The sequence below is a fragment of the Neoarius graeffei genome, chromosome 18, assembly GCF_027579695.1.
Source record: "Neoarius graeffei isolate fNeoGra1 chromosome 18, fNeoGra1.pri, whole genome shotgun sequence".
Lineage (NCBI taxonomy): Eukaryota > Metazoa > Chordata > Actinopteri > Siluriformes > Ariidae > Neoarius > Neoarius graeffei.
This window is the reverse complement of record NC_083586.1, coordinates 48,275,863-48,295,455: the sequence shown is the minus strand read 5'-3', so window position 1 is coordinate 48,295,455 and position 19,593 is coordinate 48,275,863. Positions and strand designations below refer to the sequence as shown.

General features: G+C 42.4%; 1 protein-coding gene across 3 annotated transcripts in view; it reads left to right on the top strand.

The window, feature by feature from the left end:
* Positions 1–301: 301 nt before the first annotated feature.
* Positions 302–19,593, top strand: part of dachc (dachshund c) — a 176,805-nt gene continuing 157,513 nt past the window's right edge. Inside the window, exon 1 of one of the 3 annotated variants that reach the window (XM_060898954.1) lies at positions 302–1,076. In XM_060898954.1, the coding sequence (XP_060754937.1) occupies positions 520–1,076 (557 nt within the window). In that variant the 5' untranslated portion in view covers positions 302–519. The remainder of the gene's footprint in view (positions 1,077–19,593) is intronic. The other 2 variants (XM_060898953.1, XM_060898952.1) reach the window with 2 other exon arrangements.

Below are 19,593 nucleotides of genomic sequence, written 5' to 3'. Positions count from 1 at the left end.
GTGTGAAAATCTGATGAAAAATTCTAAAGGGCTCACAAACTTTCCACCACCACTGTAGATAGAGTGAGATAAATTTCCTTTTCATGTGAAACTAAAAAAAGGAAAGGCATTCATGTGTCTATAGGGTAAAGTATGATCAGTGTGTGTTCTTTTTCCTGAGCTGTCCCTGCGTGCTGTTTAGGACAGAAGGATGCAGTGAGGTAGGAAGGTAGTATGCTGTGTGGTTTTGAACACAGCCCCTCCGACACTGCTTGGCTCCTCCTCTCGAGCGCAACAACGGGACAGAGACGAGCGGTCCGGGCGCGCGCGCTGTCAGTCCTGTGCGCTGCGCTCGCGCTGTCACCGTCTGGCTTTTGATCGATGCCCTGGCGTCTGACTTTAGAATCCGAACGGACTTTTATAGTGTATTTATTAGTTTAATCCACTTTACTTTCTAATCCTGAAACTCTTCTGTGATCATATATATATATATATATATTTTATTATAGTCATAAGAATAAAAGTTAACTCTGAGAGATCATGGCCACGTCGGTTCCGTTGCTCCCATCAGCGCCACTCGGGCATCACGCGCCTCCTCCGATTTCCATCTCTGCGTCGGCCGGTGGCGGCTCGTCGAGCCCGTCGAGTCTGTCTCCATCACCGTCATCGCTCGCGCCTTCGGCGGCTTCGAACCTCTTCCGTTCGGACCTGCTGCCCTCTGCGAGTCCGGCGCTGCCGGTCGGCAGCGCGCCGCACAAGCCCGCGTATGCCACGCCGTCTCCGGTGGAGAGCACACCGCGCAACAACGAGTGTCGGCTCGTGGAGGTGCGTGGCGCGCGCCTCGCCTCGTTCACCGTGGACGGCCGGGAGCTCATCTGCCTCCCGCAGGCGTTTGATCTCTTCCTGAAGCACCTGGTCGGCGGTTTGCACACCGTATACACCAAGCTCAAGCGGCTGGAGATCACTCCGGTGGTGTGCAATGTGGAGCAGGTGCGCGTGTTGCGCGGGCTCGGTGCCATCCAGCCCGGTGTGAACCGCTGCAAGCTCATCTCGCGCAGAGACTTCGAGGTGCTCTATAACGACTGCACCAATGCCGGGTGGGTAGCACGCGCTCTTTCACGGACACGCGTTTGCATGCATTGTTTGTTTGTTTGTTTGTTTGTTTGTTATTAAAGAAATGTTTACGCATGACTCCTGAGTAGAACTTTATCCTACGTGCATGACCTTATCTATGAAGTGGATTGAAACAAGTTTATTTCACTTTTTTTTTGCACATCTCATCTCATCTCATCTCATCTCATCTCATTATCTCTAGCCGCTTTATCCTGTTCTACAGGGTCGCAGGCAAGCTGGAGCCTATCCCAGCTGACTACGGGTGAAAGGCGGGGTACACCCTGGACAAGTCGCCAGGTCATCACAGGGCTGACACATAGACACAGACAACCATTCACACTCACATTCACACCTACGGTCAATTTAGAGTCACCAGTTAACCTAACCTGCATGTCTTTGGACTGTGGGGGAAACCGGAGCACCCGGAGGAAACCCACGCGGACACGGGGAGAACATGCAAACTCCGCACAGAAAGGCCCTCGCCGGCTACGGGGCTCGAACCCGGACCCTCTTGCTGTGAGGCGACAGCGCTAACCACTACACCACCGTGCCGCAGAACAAATCATAGTTTTAAAATTAATATTAAGAGTAGGAACAGGTATCGCGCTCTCAATGACAAAGTTTTCTAGAAGATACCGTATTCGAAGAGGTGGTGTTCAGATTTTCCATCCATTATCTGTAGCCACTTATCCTGTTCTACAGGCTCATGGGCAAGCTGGATCCTATCCCAGCTGACAAGGCGGGGTACACCCTGGACAAGTCACCAGATCATCGCAGGGCTGACACACAGAGACAAACAACTATTCACACACCTTCACATTCACACCTACAGTCACTTTAGAGCCACCGATTAGCCTAACCTGCATGTCTTTGGACTGTAGGGGAAACCGGAGGAAACCCATGCAGACACAGGGAGAACATGCAAACTCTACACAGAAAGACCCCCCTTTCAGCCACCGGGCTCGAACCCAGAACCTTCTTGCTGTGAGGCGACACTGTGCCGCCCGTGTTTAGATTTTCTTCCCTGTGAAATCCGTCAGGAATCTTGTCAATTCCTCTAATGAAACCTTAGTGGATCAAATCCAGTCCCATCATCCTGTTTAGTCCAAATTTTCCTGAAATAAAATGATTTCAGGGCTGTTTTGTAACCTCTGAAAGTCTGTTTCTTTCCAAATCGCATTTATTTTTATTCAGCTGAGTGTTATCCTGGTCAGTTTTGTAGAAGAGTGTATATATCCCAGGAAATCCTGTGATGTGGAAATAGACCCAGGACGGGACACCAGTCTATCAGGGTACATTTACAGACATAAGAGTCTTTCAGAGTAAAATCCTCTATTATAGAACGTCCCTATAATAAGAGCTCATTCATCACGAGGACTTTGGTGTGAATAATCACACTGCTGTGTGAGTTGCGTGAACTTTTAAATATAGGACATAACTTCAGGTCAGTGTGTGTTGACGCTTTGTGGTAAAGCAGTGTTGATAAGGCTTCTACACACCTCTTTGAATCTTTTATTGTGGGTCATATCGGTGTGATTGATAACACCATGCCAGCTTTAGACCTGATCTTGAATGGACTCCACTTTGCCGAGCGTGCTGCTCACCATCTGTTCCTTGTCATGGCAGCTTTTTGTCATTTGTGCTTGGTGGGAATTTGTGCACTGAAGGAAGGTTGGCTTGGACGAGAACTTATAACTGATGAACAGCCATGAGCAGTATTTCAGACACTGTTGATTTGTTAATAGCGCTGGAAGTCTCTCTCTCTCTCTCTCTCTCTCTCTCTGTGTGTGTGTGTGTGTGTGTGTGTGTGTGTATGTGTGTGTGTACATGATGAAGGGCGACTTGTCTATTTCCGCCTCAATCAGCCCTAATGCCTCAGTATTGATAACATGTCACGGCTTCATTCTGCTCGTCTCCTCTCCACTCAGCGCGTGCTCTTGTTCTTTGCACAGTGAGAGACTTTCTGTTCTTATCCCTTCTTGGAAACTGGAAAAACAACAAAACATGTCTAATTAAAGCTTTTCCCTCCACCTATAAGCCTACCCAAGCCTATAACGTAAATACAGTGATAATAATTTCATTATCAAAACAGACACTAATTATCTCCCAGCATGCACTTGTAATCCAGTTTACACTATATTAACGCTGCCGTTATGTTCATTTACAAATATAATGAGTTCAGCTGTGGGAAAGATAGATTAGAGGTTCAGGGTTGGTAATGCAATGATGTGTACATACATGCAAGTTTTGTTTTGTCCTGATTTCTGGATTTGAAATCTGGCAACATCACTTTTTAGTCCAGTATCTAAGTTCAACAACTGAGATGAAAGCTGATTTCTGAAGTTGTTCACAAGTCCGTGCTTGGGTTTCAGTGGTTTGTAAGTCCACTTTGTGAGTTGGCCAAGTAATATACTGTAGGCATGCATTTACTTAACTCATCTCATCTCATCTTCTCTAGCCGCTTTATCCTGTTCTACAGGGTCGCAGGCAAGCTGGAGCCTATCCCAGCTGACTACGGGCGAAAGGCAGGGTACACCCTGGACAAGTCGCCAGGTCATCACAGGGCTGACACATAGACACAGACAACCATTCACACTCACATTCACACCTACGGTCAATTTAGAGTCACCAGTTAACCTAACCTGCATGTCTTTGGACTGTGGGGGAAACCGGAGGAAACCCATGTGGACACGGGGAGAACATGCAAACTCCGCACAGAAAGGCCCTCGCCGGCCACGGGGCTCGAACCCGGACCTTCTTGCTGTGAGGCGACAGCGCTAACCACTACACCACCGTGCTGCCTGGCATTTATTTATTTATTTAGACGCTGGTGCAATACCATCAATATATGTAAATTTGCTTGGTTTAGATAAAGATCAGTTTGGGAAATTTTTAAGATGTTCTTCAAACAGCTGTTGCCAAGTGTAGCGATAAGGTGTGGTCAGTTTCCAAAATACAGAGCTCCAGCTCAAAGCTATAAATGTGATTAATGGGCTAGCAGTGAATGTTAGGGGTCCAAGCATTGAAACATAAATGTGAACAACGTTGTGGAGGCTACGTTGCAGTTTAGGGTTCAGGCACTGGGTTGTAAATGTATATAACTGAATCAATCAGACTTAATTGTAAAAGAAAAAAAAAATAAGTCAGGAGTCAAGAATGTAAAATAGAAGTGATTTTGAATTTTATTATTGGCATTAGGGCTGATTGAGGTGGAAATAGGTCCAAGTACTGACTGGAAAAACGTCACCAATCAGTCATCATTTGAAGTCATATAAACGATAAAACAACCCACTGAAATGTCATGTTGCAGGATGTTAAAATGATAAATAATATTATCTGAAGTCACATATCAGGATTATGAACATGTATTTCATTGTGCCAATGATTGATAGCCTGAAGAAAAGCAAACCATCACATCTTTATTGTTTCATTTCAGTTTATAATCAGTTTGCAGTGTTGATCCAGTTGCTTATCATAAATGATCATATCATAAAACCACCAGTTTTCCAGTACTGCATCAAAACATGTCCTTGAAACCGAAGTGAAAGTTAATAAGCCGTCAGTAGGTACACAAATCACATGGCCATCATATACTATACAGTCTTGTGCTTAAAGAAATAGTATTATTAACGTTCATATAATATAAATATAGCTGAGAAACGACATTGCACGAGGTTTTATGGTGTATCTAAAATACAGTATTTCATCATAAATTGTAAGCTACGAATTGCATATGTGTTTATAAAATGTAAAAAGATGAGTAAAAAAAAAAAAAATCCATCCACACACTGAACAGATTTGAGCTCCAGGAGTGACATATGAAAACAAATCTGCGTCTGAGTCATGAAACTGTCATACAACATTAGAATGAGTTGTGATTTCAGTGAAAATAATGAATCAGCTTCAGCTGCGTGGAACCTTCTAGTGTCTTATTTACACGTCGTATACATACAATACACCCTACATAATGCAGGTGCTGTAAAGTGAACCAATGCCAGGAATGCATGCGCTAAACTTCAGTCAAAATCCAAAAAAAGGGGAGAAAATAAATTTCAGTGAAAGAGTTCAAGGCGGGCGGCACGGTGGTGTAGTGGTTAGCGCTGTCGCCTCACAGCAAGAAGGTCCGGGTTCGAGACCCGTGGCCGGCGAGGGCCTTTCTGTGTGGAGTTTGCATGTTCTCCCCGTGTCCGCGTGGGTTTCCTCCGGGTGCTCCGGTTTCCCCCACAGTCCAAAGACATGCAGGTTAGGTTAACTGGTGACTCTAAATTGACCGTAGGTGTGAATGTGAGTGTGAATGGTTGTCTGTGTCTATGTGTCAGCCCTGTGATGATCTGGCGACTTGTCCAGGGTGTACCCCGCCTTTCGCCCGTAGTCAGCTGGGATAGGCTCCAGCTTGCCTGCGACCTTGTAGAACAGGATAAAGCGGCTAGAGATAATGAGATGAGATGAGAGTTCGAGGTGCTTGTGTTCCAAGTTGCTGAAAATAAAGATATGTTTTGTGGTTGAAAAAAAATGCCGTAAAAACCCATGCACAATATTGAAAAGTTTAAATAATTAAATAAAATACAATTCAGTTAAACATGTAAAAAAAAACAACTATTCAAGATTATAAAAAATAATAAATTAAAATTTTAATAAAAAATAAATCAATTTAAATTAAAAAAAAATGATGAAAGGGCAGTGCAAGACATTTTTCCTGTGCAATCTTTTCTGAAATTAATCCTATCAATAATTATAGAAGTGTGCTCAAGTTTGTTTTTGTTTTTTTTAAGGCTAATATCAGGTTTATAACAACATTATTTATATTAAACCTTGATCTGGTAAGTAAAATCAGATGTAATTAATTTTTTTAAAATAAGTATAAGCAAGGGGCGGCACGGTGGTGTAGTGGTTAGCGCTGTCGCCTCACAGCAAGAAGGTCCTGGGTTCGAGCCCCGTGGCCGGCGAGGGCCTTTCTGTGTGGAGTTTGCATGTTCTCCCCGTGTCCGTGTGGGTTTCCTCCGGGTGCTCCGGTTTCCCCCACAGTCCAAAGACATGCAGGTTAGGTTAACTGGTGACTCTAAATTGACCGTAGGTGTGAATGTGAGTGTGAATGGTTGTCTGTGTCTATGTGTCAGCCCTGTGATGACCTGGCGACTTGTCCAGGGTGTACCCCGCCTTTCGCCCGTAGTCAGCTGGGATAGGCTCCAGCTTGCCTGCGACCCTGTAGAAGGATAAAGCGGCTAGAGATAATGAGATGAGATGAAAAGTATAAGCAAGATCTGAGTCTGAACCCCGGTGGATTGGATTAACGCTATTCAAATTGCATTACATTTTAGTAGTAATGTACTGGAAGCAACATCAAAAATAAATATGCAGAAAAACATATTTGAACGTGTTAAAGTGCCTGCCGTTATTAATTTAACTTGTCACTCAGAGGCATTACGGTGTTCACAAAGTGGAACAAGAACCATAAAATTAAACCGAGCTTATTAAAAACCATTTGCCTACATATGATATAAGTGAACTAATTTCACCATGATGTGTCATTTGTATTTGTTGGCGTGATTCTGTACAGCTTGGGTTTGGGTTTTTTTTTTTTTTTGGTGACGTGACTTATTAATGTCTTTCACTCATTATTTTTGAATATTTAGTCTGCCATTTGAGACAGAGGCATGTCATGTTACTTAATCGAATACTAAAGTTGAACAGGACTAGTGAGAAGCCACCTATCTTCGGAGATTGTGGTTTAATGACTGTCTCAGACTGTCTAGTTATCTTTATTCGCTCTCTCTCACTGCTCTTTGGGAGATGTTAAGTGACTATGACACGAGTCATCAGGAACAGACGAGAATGCCTGATAGGGTGAAATCGCACCTCCCTGCGCCTGCACATTCCGGTTACGGTTAAAATAGTTGCTAGGAGAACCCGATTCTCCACAGAAAATTAATTAACAAGGGCATGCTTGAAGTGTTTCTTTTTTCCTCCCTCTTATGCCTTCCTCTCCTTGTTGAATTACGGCCTAATTGTATTAATATTTTTCTCCCCAGGAGGATGAAAAGATCATTTGACGATTGCAGCATTTCGAAATTTGTATCACCACTTTACGATTAAATTATGCAAATCAGCTCGTCTCCCCAGGCCCGGATTGGCTAATTAGGACAGATATGGGGCGAGGAGTTGTTCGGAAACGTGAGCCGAGTCTTGGCCAAACGAGCAGAAAATTGAAAACAGCCAGGCGGAAAATTTTAGAGGGTCTTTTTTTTTTTGTGGCATGATTATTTAATCCTGTCCTCGATGTTTCAGTGTGCTTGGAGTTCAGATTTTGGGTTGCGTGGCTCAGGTGGCAAAATCACAGCTAAGAGCTAAAACATGAGCAGACAGCTGTAGTGTCAGAAATCAGGGTTTTTTTAATCAAGAGGTGAAATTTGACCTTTACGAAGGTATTTTTTTTCAAACCTTATAAAAAAAATAGAGTGCGCAGCATGATAGAAAAGCACCCAGTCACCCAGCTTTCACTTTTTTCATCACTATAGTTCTCCTTTATTGTCTCACAGCTTTATTAACTGCTGCTTAGGCAACATTATAGGAAGAGACTGAACATATACTTTTAATTGGATAGCAACTCTGATCGATGTGCAGAGAGGAAGACCGTTCTTCCCATCAAGAGACCGCTGCGAATCATTCTGTCAGTATCAAGAGACGTGTGGATGAACAAGGATTTGATATGACTCACTTTTGAATTGCCAGCTTGCATCATTGTGCAGGTTTCCATTGTAGTATTGTGCAAAATAGAAGTGATTTCATTTAAAAAAAAAAAAAGTTGACAAAACACAATTGCGAATGGTCTGTTTTTCCATTGAGTGAAGCTGGGCTTTATCCTCTCGCAATAGTCAAAACATGGAACGCGAAAACACGAAACACACAATGTTTTCGAATGACTCGTCATGTCACGTCATGTGACTTAAATGCGAAAAATGTGTCTCTATTTCAATTTTGCGAAATATTGCTTTGTCAAATCGTCTGAAAAACCACCTCATGCGAGCGTATAAACTGTTTTGCAATGTTTGAGAGCTTTTTCGAAATTCACATACTTCCATTCCATTACTGTATTTTTTTTTTCAGTTCGCAATTTCAAATTGTGCCATGAATTCTGTCTATACTACTAAAGAAAGGCTGTCTGTCTCTCTGTCTGTCTGTCTGTCTGTTCACCTATGCAAATCGACACGGCTGGACGCACATACTCCATACTTTGCACATGGATTGGTGAAACCCCAGAGCAGGGGCGCCGCTAGAAATTTTGGGCCCTATGAAAGAATATAATATTGCCTCCCCCCCCCCCCCCCCACGTACACAGCTAACGTTAGTGCTGGATTGGAAAGCAACAACCTAATGCGGTGTCACGCTCTGGCTCTGCCTACACAAGACTACCGTGTAATGAATATGGAGAGGGTGAAATATAAAGACGATCTATTCTAATAATTTTGCGGAAAATGGAAAAACAAACCAGAAGGTTGTTGTATTTGCTCGTTTTAAGAGACAAATTATTTTTTAAAAATTCATTAATTTAACTTACACATGGTAATAATGTTAATATTGTCCTCTGAGGGCCCTCTGTGAATGCTGGGCCCTTAGAATTGTCCTAACTCCCTCCCCATGGCAACCCCCCACCCCAGAGGGACCCAAGACAACACGTTCGATTTTCCAAAACATGGGATTAGTGCTAATCCAGTATACTATTCATTTCCCGTAGGCTACATGCTCGCGCTAACACACTGCGCACAGCCTCGACAGGGAAACCCCTCTCCGATTCGCCTGGGAATTTCAATTGTACGGGACCTCGCAATCAGTGCTCCTCGCCGGAGACTTCTGCTAGGGCCGAGTCTACGTCACTGAGGAGACGTGGGGAGCGATTTAGCCCCTGTAAAGAGCACCATTCAGAGGAAATCAGGTTCACGGGCACTAACGACGAGTACTAACTACATTAAAACTAATAGGTAAAATATATAATGTAACTCAGACCTGCTGATGATAAACTTCTGATGAAGCTTTAGATAGTTGTACAACACAGGAGACCCAATTTAAATAAATAAATAAATAAATAAATAAATCCGGGCGGCACGGTGGTGTAGTGGTTAGCGCTGTCGCCTCACAGCAAGAAGGTCCTGGGTTCGAGCCCCGTGGCCGGCAAGGGCCTTTCTGTGTGGAGTTTGCATGTTCTCCCCGTGTCCGTGTGGGTTTCCTCCGGGTGCTCCGGTTTCCCCCACAGTCCAAAGACATGCAGGTTAGGTTAACTGGTGACTCTAAATTGACCGTAGGTGTGAATGTGAGTGTGAATGGTTGTCTGTGTCTATGTGTCAGCCCTGTGATGACCTGGCGACTTGTCCAGGGTGTACCCCGCCTTTCGCCCGTAGTCAGCTGGGATAGGCTCCAGCTTGCCTGCGACCCTGTAGAAGGATAAAGCGGCTAGAGATAATGAGATGAGATGAGATAAATAAATCCACACTGAAATGTAACGGGTCAGATAGAGTTAGAAATGCTACACAAAGAGACTAAAAATGCATTCCACCATTTTCCTTCAAGTTTATTTCGGAGTCTTTGGTTATTTTTTTGCTTCCGCATTTACTGTAAAACTTCCGAGCCCTTTTCTAGAACATTGTGGGGGATTTTCGGACAGAGTCCTCGTTCATTTCTAACCCTGGATTAGCCATTTCTCCAGAAGGAAAGTGAGAGAGTAACAGATCATAGTATCATGGTAACGCAGATGTGTGATGGCAACTCAAAAGTGACTCATATTGACTCAAGATGACACGCCACTGCAGATCCCTGCAACATCATGTCATCCAAACCATTCTCGAAATAGACCATAAAAGGAAAATTACTTACAGGAAAAGGCTTCACTGATGTTAGGTGGGCTAATAAAAACAAATGTGTACACACACACACACACACACACACGCTCAATTTCTTTCTCACAGTTACTTATTCACTCACTGACCCTTGTTAACTCTCTCTCTCTCTCTCACACACACACACACACACACACACACACACACACACACACACACTCGACGTGCACTCACTCACATAAGCACCTTTGACCCAGTGATATTAATGCCTAATGTAATGCCGTCCTCACTGCAGTTTTAACTATTATGCATTAAAACCCAGGCAATTACCTCAGAGTCTGTGGTGGAAAGACATCCTCGTCACTTCATCCGCTGCTCCATCTCTGTACCTCTATCTCCCTGCATTTATCTAAACACCCTTTGTGCTGACTCAGCCTGTCTCCAGTCATTCATCACTCTTATATTCTCATTCTTTCACCCTGATCCAGGATCAGCTCAACCTGCTGAACAGAACTACTGAAACCCGAACCACACAACTCACCTCAGATCAGAGTTGTATAATTCATCATGTATTCGAGTCGTTTTGTTTTAAATCGGCTGGTTTGTTGCATATACTATAGATATACAATTAAAGCCTAGATATACAATTGCAATATATTTATATGATTGGAGTAAATGATGGCCAAGTCAGGAAAGATCAATATGATGCAGCTTGTAAGCTAGCTAGCCAGTCGGCTAATGTAACAGCCACACAGCTAATGCATTTTCTACAGCGAACGCTTGATATTTCTTAACCTAATGCATTTTCGTTTGAAATTTTCAACACCTATCTGTGATGACCTGGCGACTTGTCCAGGGTGTACCCCACCTCTCGCCCATAGTCAGCTGGGATAGGCTCCAGCTTGCCTGCGACCCTGTAGAACAGGATAAGTGGCTACAGATAATGGATGGATGGATGGATTTTCAACACTGATACATAACTTCTTGTTTTTTCAATATGACTGAGTCACTTTACTTAGATAAGTAACATACTTGCCAACCCCCAAAGAATGAAAAGCGGTAAATCAGATTGTGTGATGCAGTCACATCCATCTAGGGAGGTCTGGGGGCATGCTCCCCTGGAAAAAAAAAAAAAAACAGTGTAAAATGGTGCATTCTCCTGCATTCTGAGTGTCATGTTTGAAGAAAATTGATCAGGAAATCAGAGCGACGTACTTCACAAAATGTTTCTCTCCTCGCCTCGATGCTTTGACGCTGTATGATCCAACGACCAATCCTGCTTACTATATAGGGCACTATATAGTGGGGATTCCATTTTGTAGTGCTGTCCGAAACCGTAGTGAGGATTATTTACACCCTATATAGTGCACTCAAAGTATCCCACAATGCATCACGAAAAGTAGTGTACAACGGTGGTCACTAACCAAAGCAATATATCCCATCATGCATTGCGGTCGCGCTGAAAGAAATCAAATTAAAAGTCTCAAATTTGATTTAATAAAAGGCAGCGGCAAAGAAGAAAGTATTCAGCCTTGATTAAAAAAAAACTGAAAGATGCAGGTACTTTGTTTTGATTAATGTGGGAAATACGCTCAGTATAATATGTATTTATCACAAAAACACATGCATGTATTTATTATTTTGAAAACCCACCAGCCGGCTGATCTGGCATGTTTTAATTGTGTGACTGTAATGACGTAAATACCGGTGTGACGGACTAGTGTCCGAAAGTCTTTTTACCAATGAGCTCACTATATAGTCCTCTATATAGTAATTCCCTGTATATGGAGTAGGGAGTAGTGAACGAGTGAGCGATTTCAGACACAGGGCAAGTCATCTTGAACTTGTTGACATAGCAAATCTTTTATTTCTCCAGAGTTTTCAGTGTTCATGATCACCAGAGTGTGTTTGGTTTTTAAAAACACTGGAGCGATTTGTTGTAGTGTGTGAGCTCATTGCTGATTGTTCTAGAACCGTAAGGAGAACCAGTGGAATGGCGAGATAGAGTGATACAGTTTAGATTCGATATCATCATCATCACACCATTTCACTGGCTCTCGGCTTCACTTAATGTGACTATCTGAAGGTACATCTTCTGAAGCAAGGTCCAACAGTGTTCGCTGATTATTTTGTAATGCGGTAGTTTTTAGAACTAAAATCGGTAGGCGGGATTCACCTGTCAAAATCAGTAGACAACTGTGTGATTCGGTAGAGTTGGTAATTATGAAGTAAAGCAAGCTAACGTACCAGATCCTTTGAGTCCTGTGAGACAATACAAGCACAATCTAATGTCAGTCATTTTCAAACCTCACAACACAATTTTTTTTTTCAGGGAGAAGTTAAAAATGCAGTCCTGATTTAAAAAACAAACAAACTGCAGCAGGGCGGCATGGTGGTGTAGTGGTTAGCGCTGTCGCCTCACAGCAAGAAGGTCCGGGTTCGAGCCCCGTGGCCGGTGAGGGCCTTTCTGTGTGGAGTTTGCATGTTCTCCCCGTGTCCGCGTGGGTTTCCTCCGGGTGCTCCGGTTTCCCCCACAGTCCAAAGACATGCAGGTTAGGTTAACTGGTGATTCTAAATTGACCGTAGGTGTGAATGTGAGTGTGAATGGTTGTCTGTGTCTATGTGTCAGCCCTGTGGTGACCTGGCGACTTGTCCAGGGTGTACCCCGCCTTTCGCCCGTAGTCAGCTGGGATAGGCTCCAGCTTGCCTGCGACCCTGTAGAACAGGATAAAGCGGCTAGAGATAATGAGATGAGATGAGACAAACTGCAGCATATCATTGATTACAGTCAAAGAATGATCAGAGTTGTTATAGTTTCAGTAATTTCTCTCGCATTTCATCCTAGCTAGCATCAAACAGTTTTAGTACTAGCCTAATAATTTTCCTTCTCACAGATTTTAAATTGGATCATAGATCTGATGATATGAGCTGAAAACTGTTTCCTCGTTCTTCTGCAACATATGACGTGAAAGATGCACGCCCCGCCCCAGACAGCCTCTGATTGGTTGCTGAATAGCTACATCAGAGTACATGGCATCAAAATTGTTTATGCATTCCTAAATATTATATGGATACGAGTGTTTTACTGGGAAAAACGCCACTCGTATTTTTCATACGAGCTACATCCGGGACATGGAGAACCAAAACCGTGACATAAATCTTTATATGTCACTTGTGAGGAAATCGATTGAATTGTTTTGATAAATTTGGGTACTTTTGGTTTGTGAATGTGTCTGTATAATAAAAAGAAAATCACATGTTGGCTTGAAGATGTGAAGTTTATCTTCTTGTGTTGAAAAACTCACATTTTTTATATGAAATACATGGCGGATCTGAGTGACATATTTCAATAATATTGGCTGGCGTTGAGTGGTATATCAGGTATATTCCTTTCAGCTAGCATGATATTGAATGAGTCAAAGATGAGTTCAATATCGTGCTAGGTGAATGGAATATATCTGATATACCATGAAAAAAAGCCAGCCAATATTATTATTATTATTATTATTATTATTATTATACACACTCTCTTTATAGCAGTATATCAGCATTCTCGAAGACCAACGCTAGCTTACCCGTAAGTTGGCGCTGTTAGCGCGGCAGTGAAGTCACCTACAGCTGCTGTTGTGTTCATCAGTAGCCCAGGCTAATGACTGGGAAACTAAGATTTCTGTCCCAAGACTCTTCTTCTATGCACACTCACCACAGCATTTTTCACTCAGACTTAAGTATTCATTTCCCGATGTAATTTACTTAGTTACTTTTAAAATCAATATCGACAATTACACAGAATGGAGCGAACTGGCAGCCAAAATTCTCTTTAAATCTTCCACTTTTAATGAAGCAAACCTCGCGGCCATGTTTGTTTACAAACTGTCACAGTCACTCGCTAATGCGGAAGTTTTACATGTCTGTTGTGTCTCTTTTCCAGTTTTTCAATGTCCATTGGTATGTTTTTCTCTTGTAAATATGCATGAAAAATATCTAATGAAGTTTTGGTAGCCTTTCAGGTGTTCAACGCATCTTTGGTTTCAGTTTTCAGTTTATTTATTTAGTGCTTAATTACAGCATAGCTAATCCCAGCAGTAGCACTGGATTAGCCTCGTCTTCTCTCTTTCCTGTTGGACAAAGAAATGATTGTGCGCACGCGCAGCAGAAAAGTTTTGTCATCGGATATTCGCATGAACTCTGACATGTGACGTCGTGTTGTCTTGACAGCGTGCAATATTGTAAAAATATTGCATGCTCATTCTCCATTGGAGAGAGTGACGTAATACATGTAGGATAAGCGATATGCTAATAATATTGCATTATAAACCCACTAGAAGGGAATAGAATACATATATGTTATTTACCAGCTGGGAGGTCTGTATCGTGAAATGCCGTGACCGAGGTCTTGAAAGTACTGTCCGAGGCCCTCTGGGCCGAGGTCATGGTATTTCACTATACGGACCGACCTTAAGCTGGTAAATAATATATATTTTTTTCTTTACCAAATTCTAACAGAAAATGAGAACACCTGAAAGGGAAAACCGAGCCGAGCCGCCATTTTGAATCCTCATTCACGGCTGTAACGCAAATAGCTTCCTCCTCGGAATACAAGTGCACTTCCATGGCAGGAAAACAACTACATTTTGCCGCCTATATAGTCCCCTTATTTATACAAAATTGAGTCATTCAGGATTCAGCCATGTTTTTGCTCAGCGTTAACAACAGTTACAGGTTTTTAGCTTTCTCCTGAAATGTTTTCTTTTATTTCTTCTTCCTCAGGGTAGTAAAACTCGCTTTCACTGTGAACACTGTCGTTATCGCTATCCATGCTGTAAAATTAATGCTATGCTCCTGAGAAATGCTGGCAAAAATTTATAAGATGTTTGATAATTTTATCAATAAATCTTATAAAAAAAGATAAATGTTGACAAAAATGCTACTATGTTTGCTTTTGTTGTGAACGAGCGAGTCGCCAGAGGTCCGTAACTGGGGTCCGTAACTGGGGTCCGTATCGTAGGATACGGACCCGCTCGCCAGCCAATCAGAGCACAGGATTTGATGGAAACCGGGCCGCGAAAAAAATAAATGTTTTTATTCCATGGAAAAAGTGTCCTTTATGTGGAATAATTCTTGAAATTTCACTCCGATGATGTCACTCCCAGCTAGACGCGTGTTGTCAAAATGACAAACCAGTTCAAAATTAAAATTCTTTTGATTAACTTGCAGATTTTTTGTGGATAGTCCATGTAATATAAATAATATTACACGGTGGCGCAAAGATATGAAGTTTATCTTCTTGTGTTGAAAATATTTTCAAATATTTTGAATATGTTCACCACTCAAAGATAAACTTCATATCTTCACGAAACCGTGTAATATACTCTATGTAAAGAGCATTTTTGACTGACACTAAAACGTCCTCGCGTTAGCAGCGTTATAGATTGCACTATCGTAACTTTATCTGCTCAGTGTGTGTTCTTCAGGATATAATCTTCTATTCTGCACAAGCTGTTGAAGCCATTAAAGATGCATCCACCACAATAAAGGTCTTGGATGACCATAAAAGATATTTTGCTCTCAGCAGATTTTGCAACTCATAAACTGTAAAAAAGCGCTTACACCGCTTACTTACAGTTCCGCTGCGTCTTTCTTACAATCAGCAGGTACTTTCTATACATTTATTTATTTACTTACTTACTTACTTACTTACTTACTTATTTATCAATCATCTTTTCTCAGAAAAGGCTCTGACTTCCAGAAAGTCTTAAATGACTGAGTGATGCATCACACCTCATTATCCCTGAGAAGTGACCTTCCTATCAACATTCTTCCTGCACACAGCTGTGTGCGCACACGTGTGTGTGTGTGTGTGTGTGTGTGTGTGTACTGACTCGAGAGACTCCAGAGTTAACTTTGCTGAAACCTTCAGCAATCCTGAAAATGGGGCATTTGTGTGTACTAAACAGCAGAAATATAGCAGTTAAACCTTTACTTTTGAAATATGTGTCAATGTTTGTTATGTGCTGATAATTTATATGCCTGTATACCACAAGAGGAATGATGCTAAGACCGAGATAAAGTCTGGACAGCTGTTACCAGGATCCTTAATCTGGACAAATTCAAAGGAAAGCAGATGGCAGCAAAATAGCAAACATTATTAAACAAATTTTTGTGCCAATTTTATTTATTTTTACTATTTTAATTAAGAGATCAAAAGCAGCAGCCAAGTTTGCTAGTGAGAAAGCTAACGTTAGTGATAATAGGTTATAGCTAAAGTGGGGTAAAAATATTTCATGAAAAGATTAAAAGCAGAGGGCGGCACGGTGGTGTAGTGGTTAGCGCTGTCGCCTCACAGCAAGAAGGTCCTGGGTTCGAGCCCCGGGGCCGGCGAGGGCCTTTCTGTGCGGAGTTTGCATGTTCTCCCCGTGTCCGCGTGGGTTTCCTCCGGGTGCTCCGGTTTCCCCCACAGTCCAAAGACATGCAGGTTAGGTTAACTGGTGACTCTAAATTGACCGTAGGTGTGAATGTGAGTGTGAATGGTTGTCTGTGTCTATGTGTCAGCCCTGTGATGACCTGGCGACTTGTCCAGGGTGTACCCCGCCTTTCGCCCGTAGTCAGCTGGGATAGGCTCCAGCTTGCCTGCGACCCTGTAGAAGGCTAAAGCGGCTAGAGATAATGTGTGATGTGTGATTAAAAGCAGCAGATAAGATTTATAGCAAAGTTAGCTAATGTGAGGTGTGATTATTTTATGAAAATATTAAAAACAGGAGTTAAACTTGATAGCAAACGCGCTAATCTGAGGTAAAACTGTTTTATTAAGGGATTAAAAGAAGCAGCTAGGCTTGCTAGCAAGTTAGCTAATGTGAGGTAAAAATGTATTGAATTATTAAAAGCAGTAGTAAAGTAGGGTGACCAGACATCCCGGTTTTACCGGGACAGTCCCGAATTGGGGCTGTGTGTCCCGAGTCCCGACAAAAGTCTGTCGGGACACGGATATGTCCCGGTTTTCGCCACTCGCGACGTTTGCGACTGAGCAGCGTGGGAATCATTAGCGGAGAAATGTCTGCATTTACTATTTTGATGAATGGACAGGAATCGCAAACTTTCCTGGTTACTGCCCCCTGGCCCTGTGGCATGGGTGTTTATTTAGCCACATTATTCCAGACAACAGAACATGTTGCCATGCAACAATAAAATAAACATTAACTGGCGCGAATGTTCTTTGTCTAGCAGCAGTAATGCCGCAGCAATTATGCCGAAAAGAAAATGTACCTTTTCCAAAGATTTACAGGGCACCTACCCCTTCCTCCGAGAGGTGCAGAACAATGCGCACGAAGCCTACTGCACACACTGTAAAGGCCTCTGCATGCTCTTGCGATAAGGCTTTCGCAGATAGCTTTTCGCAGACAGTTGTAATTTATCGTTGAGCGGGGAGTAATAGGCGTGCGCGATGTTATTCACCGCCATAACGCAAGGGGGCGCGAAGTCGCGAAATCACTAGGAGTAGTTGGTGGGTGTGGTTAGTGGAGTGTTTATCCTCCGGTTACTTATAATGACTAGAACTGGAGTCGTATAGATGTACGCATAGACATCCTATGTCTATGGATGTACGTACTTCCTCGATCAACCGCTCTTCGTGCTGCTCCATCTTCGCTCGTGTTTTTAAAAATGGTGGTCGTGAAAACAAACCAAAACGGGAAAGTAGGGAAGCGGAAGTGCGTGTACAGCGGATGTGTAGAGTGGACCAATCAGAGCCCTCTTGTCTGCGACGCTGTGGTCACAGTTTTTGGGAGGTGCGTGCAGAGCGTCTGCGAAGGTGGGGGGGCTACGCAGACGCTATCGGCGACGCCGTCTGCGAGGACTGGGTTGTCAGCATAAATTGGCCTTAAGTGCTTTGTTCTTGTACTGAGTTGGGTAGCCTGTGCTGCAAATGCTGTGCGCTCCTGTGGGGGCTTTCCTCGGGCTGTCGCCTCTCTCCTCCTTTACTGCTGTTTTGTTTGAGTGTGTATTTAGGGAAGCCGCAAGAAGCCCTTCATATAATCTTTTTTTATTCACCTTGTTATCCCGAGATAACGACATAATTAATTCAGCATCTCAAGAAAACAACACAACTAATTCGAGATCTCGAGAAAACAAAACCGTTATTTCATGATCTCAGCTGGATCACTGTATCTCCGTCGGTAGAGACGAAGCCGGGCCAGTCTTCTGCGGAGGTGCTGCGGACTAATTTTGAAATGATCCCTTATTAAAAGACTTAATGCAATCTCTCCCTGTGTCAACCCCTGATCAAAATATTGCCTTATTAGGTGATCGATTATTCCAGACATTCTAATGACCAAAGTTGCATCTATACAGAATGAGAAATAGCCCCAAAGTCAGCATATCACAAGTCTCTTGGCGCACCTGAATGAACCATTTCTCAGCTGTTTACTCGAGATCATGAAACAATTGTTTTGTTTTCTCGAGATCTCGGAATAACGGTTTTGTTTTCTCGAGATCTCGAATTAGTTGTGTTGTTTTCTCGAGATCCTGAATTAATGTCATTATCTCGGGATAACAAGGTGAATTAAAAAAAAAAGGATTCTGTTTAACATTCTGACAGTTTGGCCATATTGCCGTGTTGAACAGCTTGTTGCACCTTCCATTAAAGTGTTCACTTTTGTACACATCATCTTGCTTTATTCATTCAGTTGTGGGGAATGGTTAGTAAGGTTGATCCTGACCTAGGCTATGTTGAGGTCACATATCTACTTTTTAAGTTCATGCTATAGTGCATACAATTTTAGAGATCTAGCCTACATGTGCATATGCATTCTTCTTGGCGTTCTCACAAACAGGTGAAATAAATCAGTTTAAATTTGGCCTATGGACATAGCCTGGCCTATTCTCAGCCATTACAAAATCTGTAGTCTGACCATAATTTAACTGATCTGTATACCACTATGCTACTAGATAACAAAATGCCTGTTTTATTTCATGTGAGATGTTGATAAATGTGAGCTTCAACAAAATAAGAGCACCTCTCTGAGTGTCACGTTTACGTAAAAAAAAAAAAAGGTGTGTGTGCCCGAGCATGGTCGCGCGCAAAAGTGTCCCGGTTTCAGACTAGGAAAATCTGGTCACCCTATAGTAAAGTTTTGTAGAATGTGAGGTAAAATTATTTTACTAAGAGATTGAAAGAGCTAACCACATTTTGTAGTAAGCTAGCTAATGTGAGGTAAAGCTATTTTATTCAGAGATTAAAACCATTAGCCAAGTTTGCTAGTCAGAAAGCTAATATTAATAATAATAGGTTAGGCATTTAATGCGCGACCTAATGTGAGGTAAAGCGATTTTATTCAGAGATTAAAACCATTAGCCAAGTTTGCTAGTCAGACAGCTAATATTAGAGATAATAGGCACTGAATGCACTCGCTAATGTGAGGTAAAACTTTTTAAGAGACTGAAAAAGCTAACCACATTTTGTAGCAAGCTAGTTAATGTGAGGTAAAGCTATTTTATTCAGAGATTAAAACCATTAGCCAAGTTTGCTAGTCAGACAGCTAACATTAGTGATAATAGGTGAGGCATTTAATGTGCAAGCTAATGTGAGGTAAAACAATTTTATTAAGAGATTAAAAGAGCTAACCAAGTTTTATAGCAAGCTCACTACTATGAGGTAAAGCTATTTTATTCGGTGATT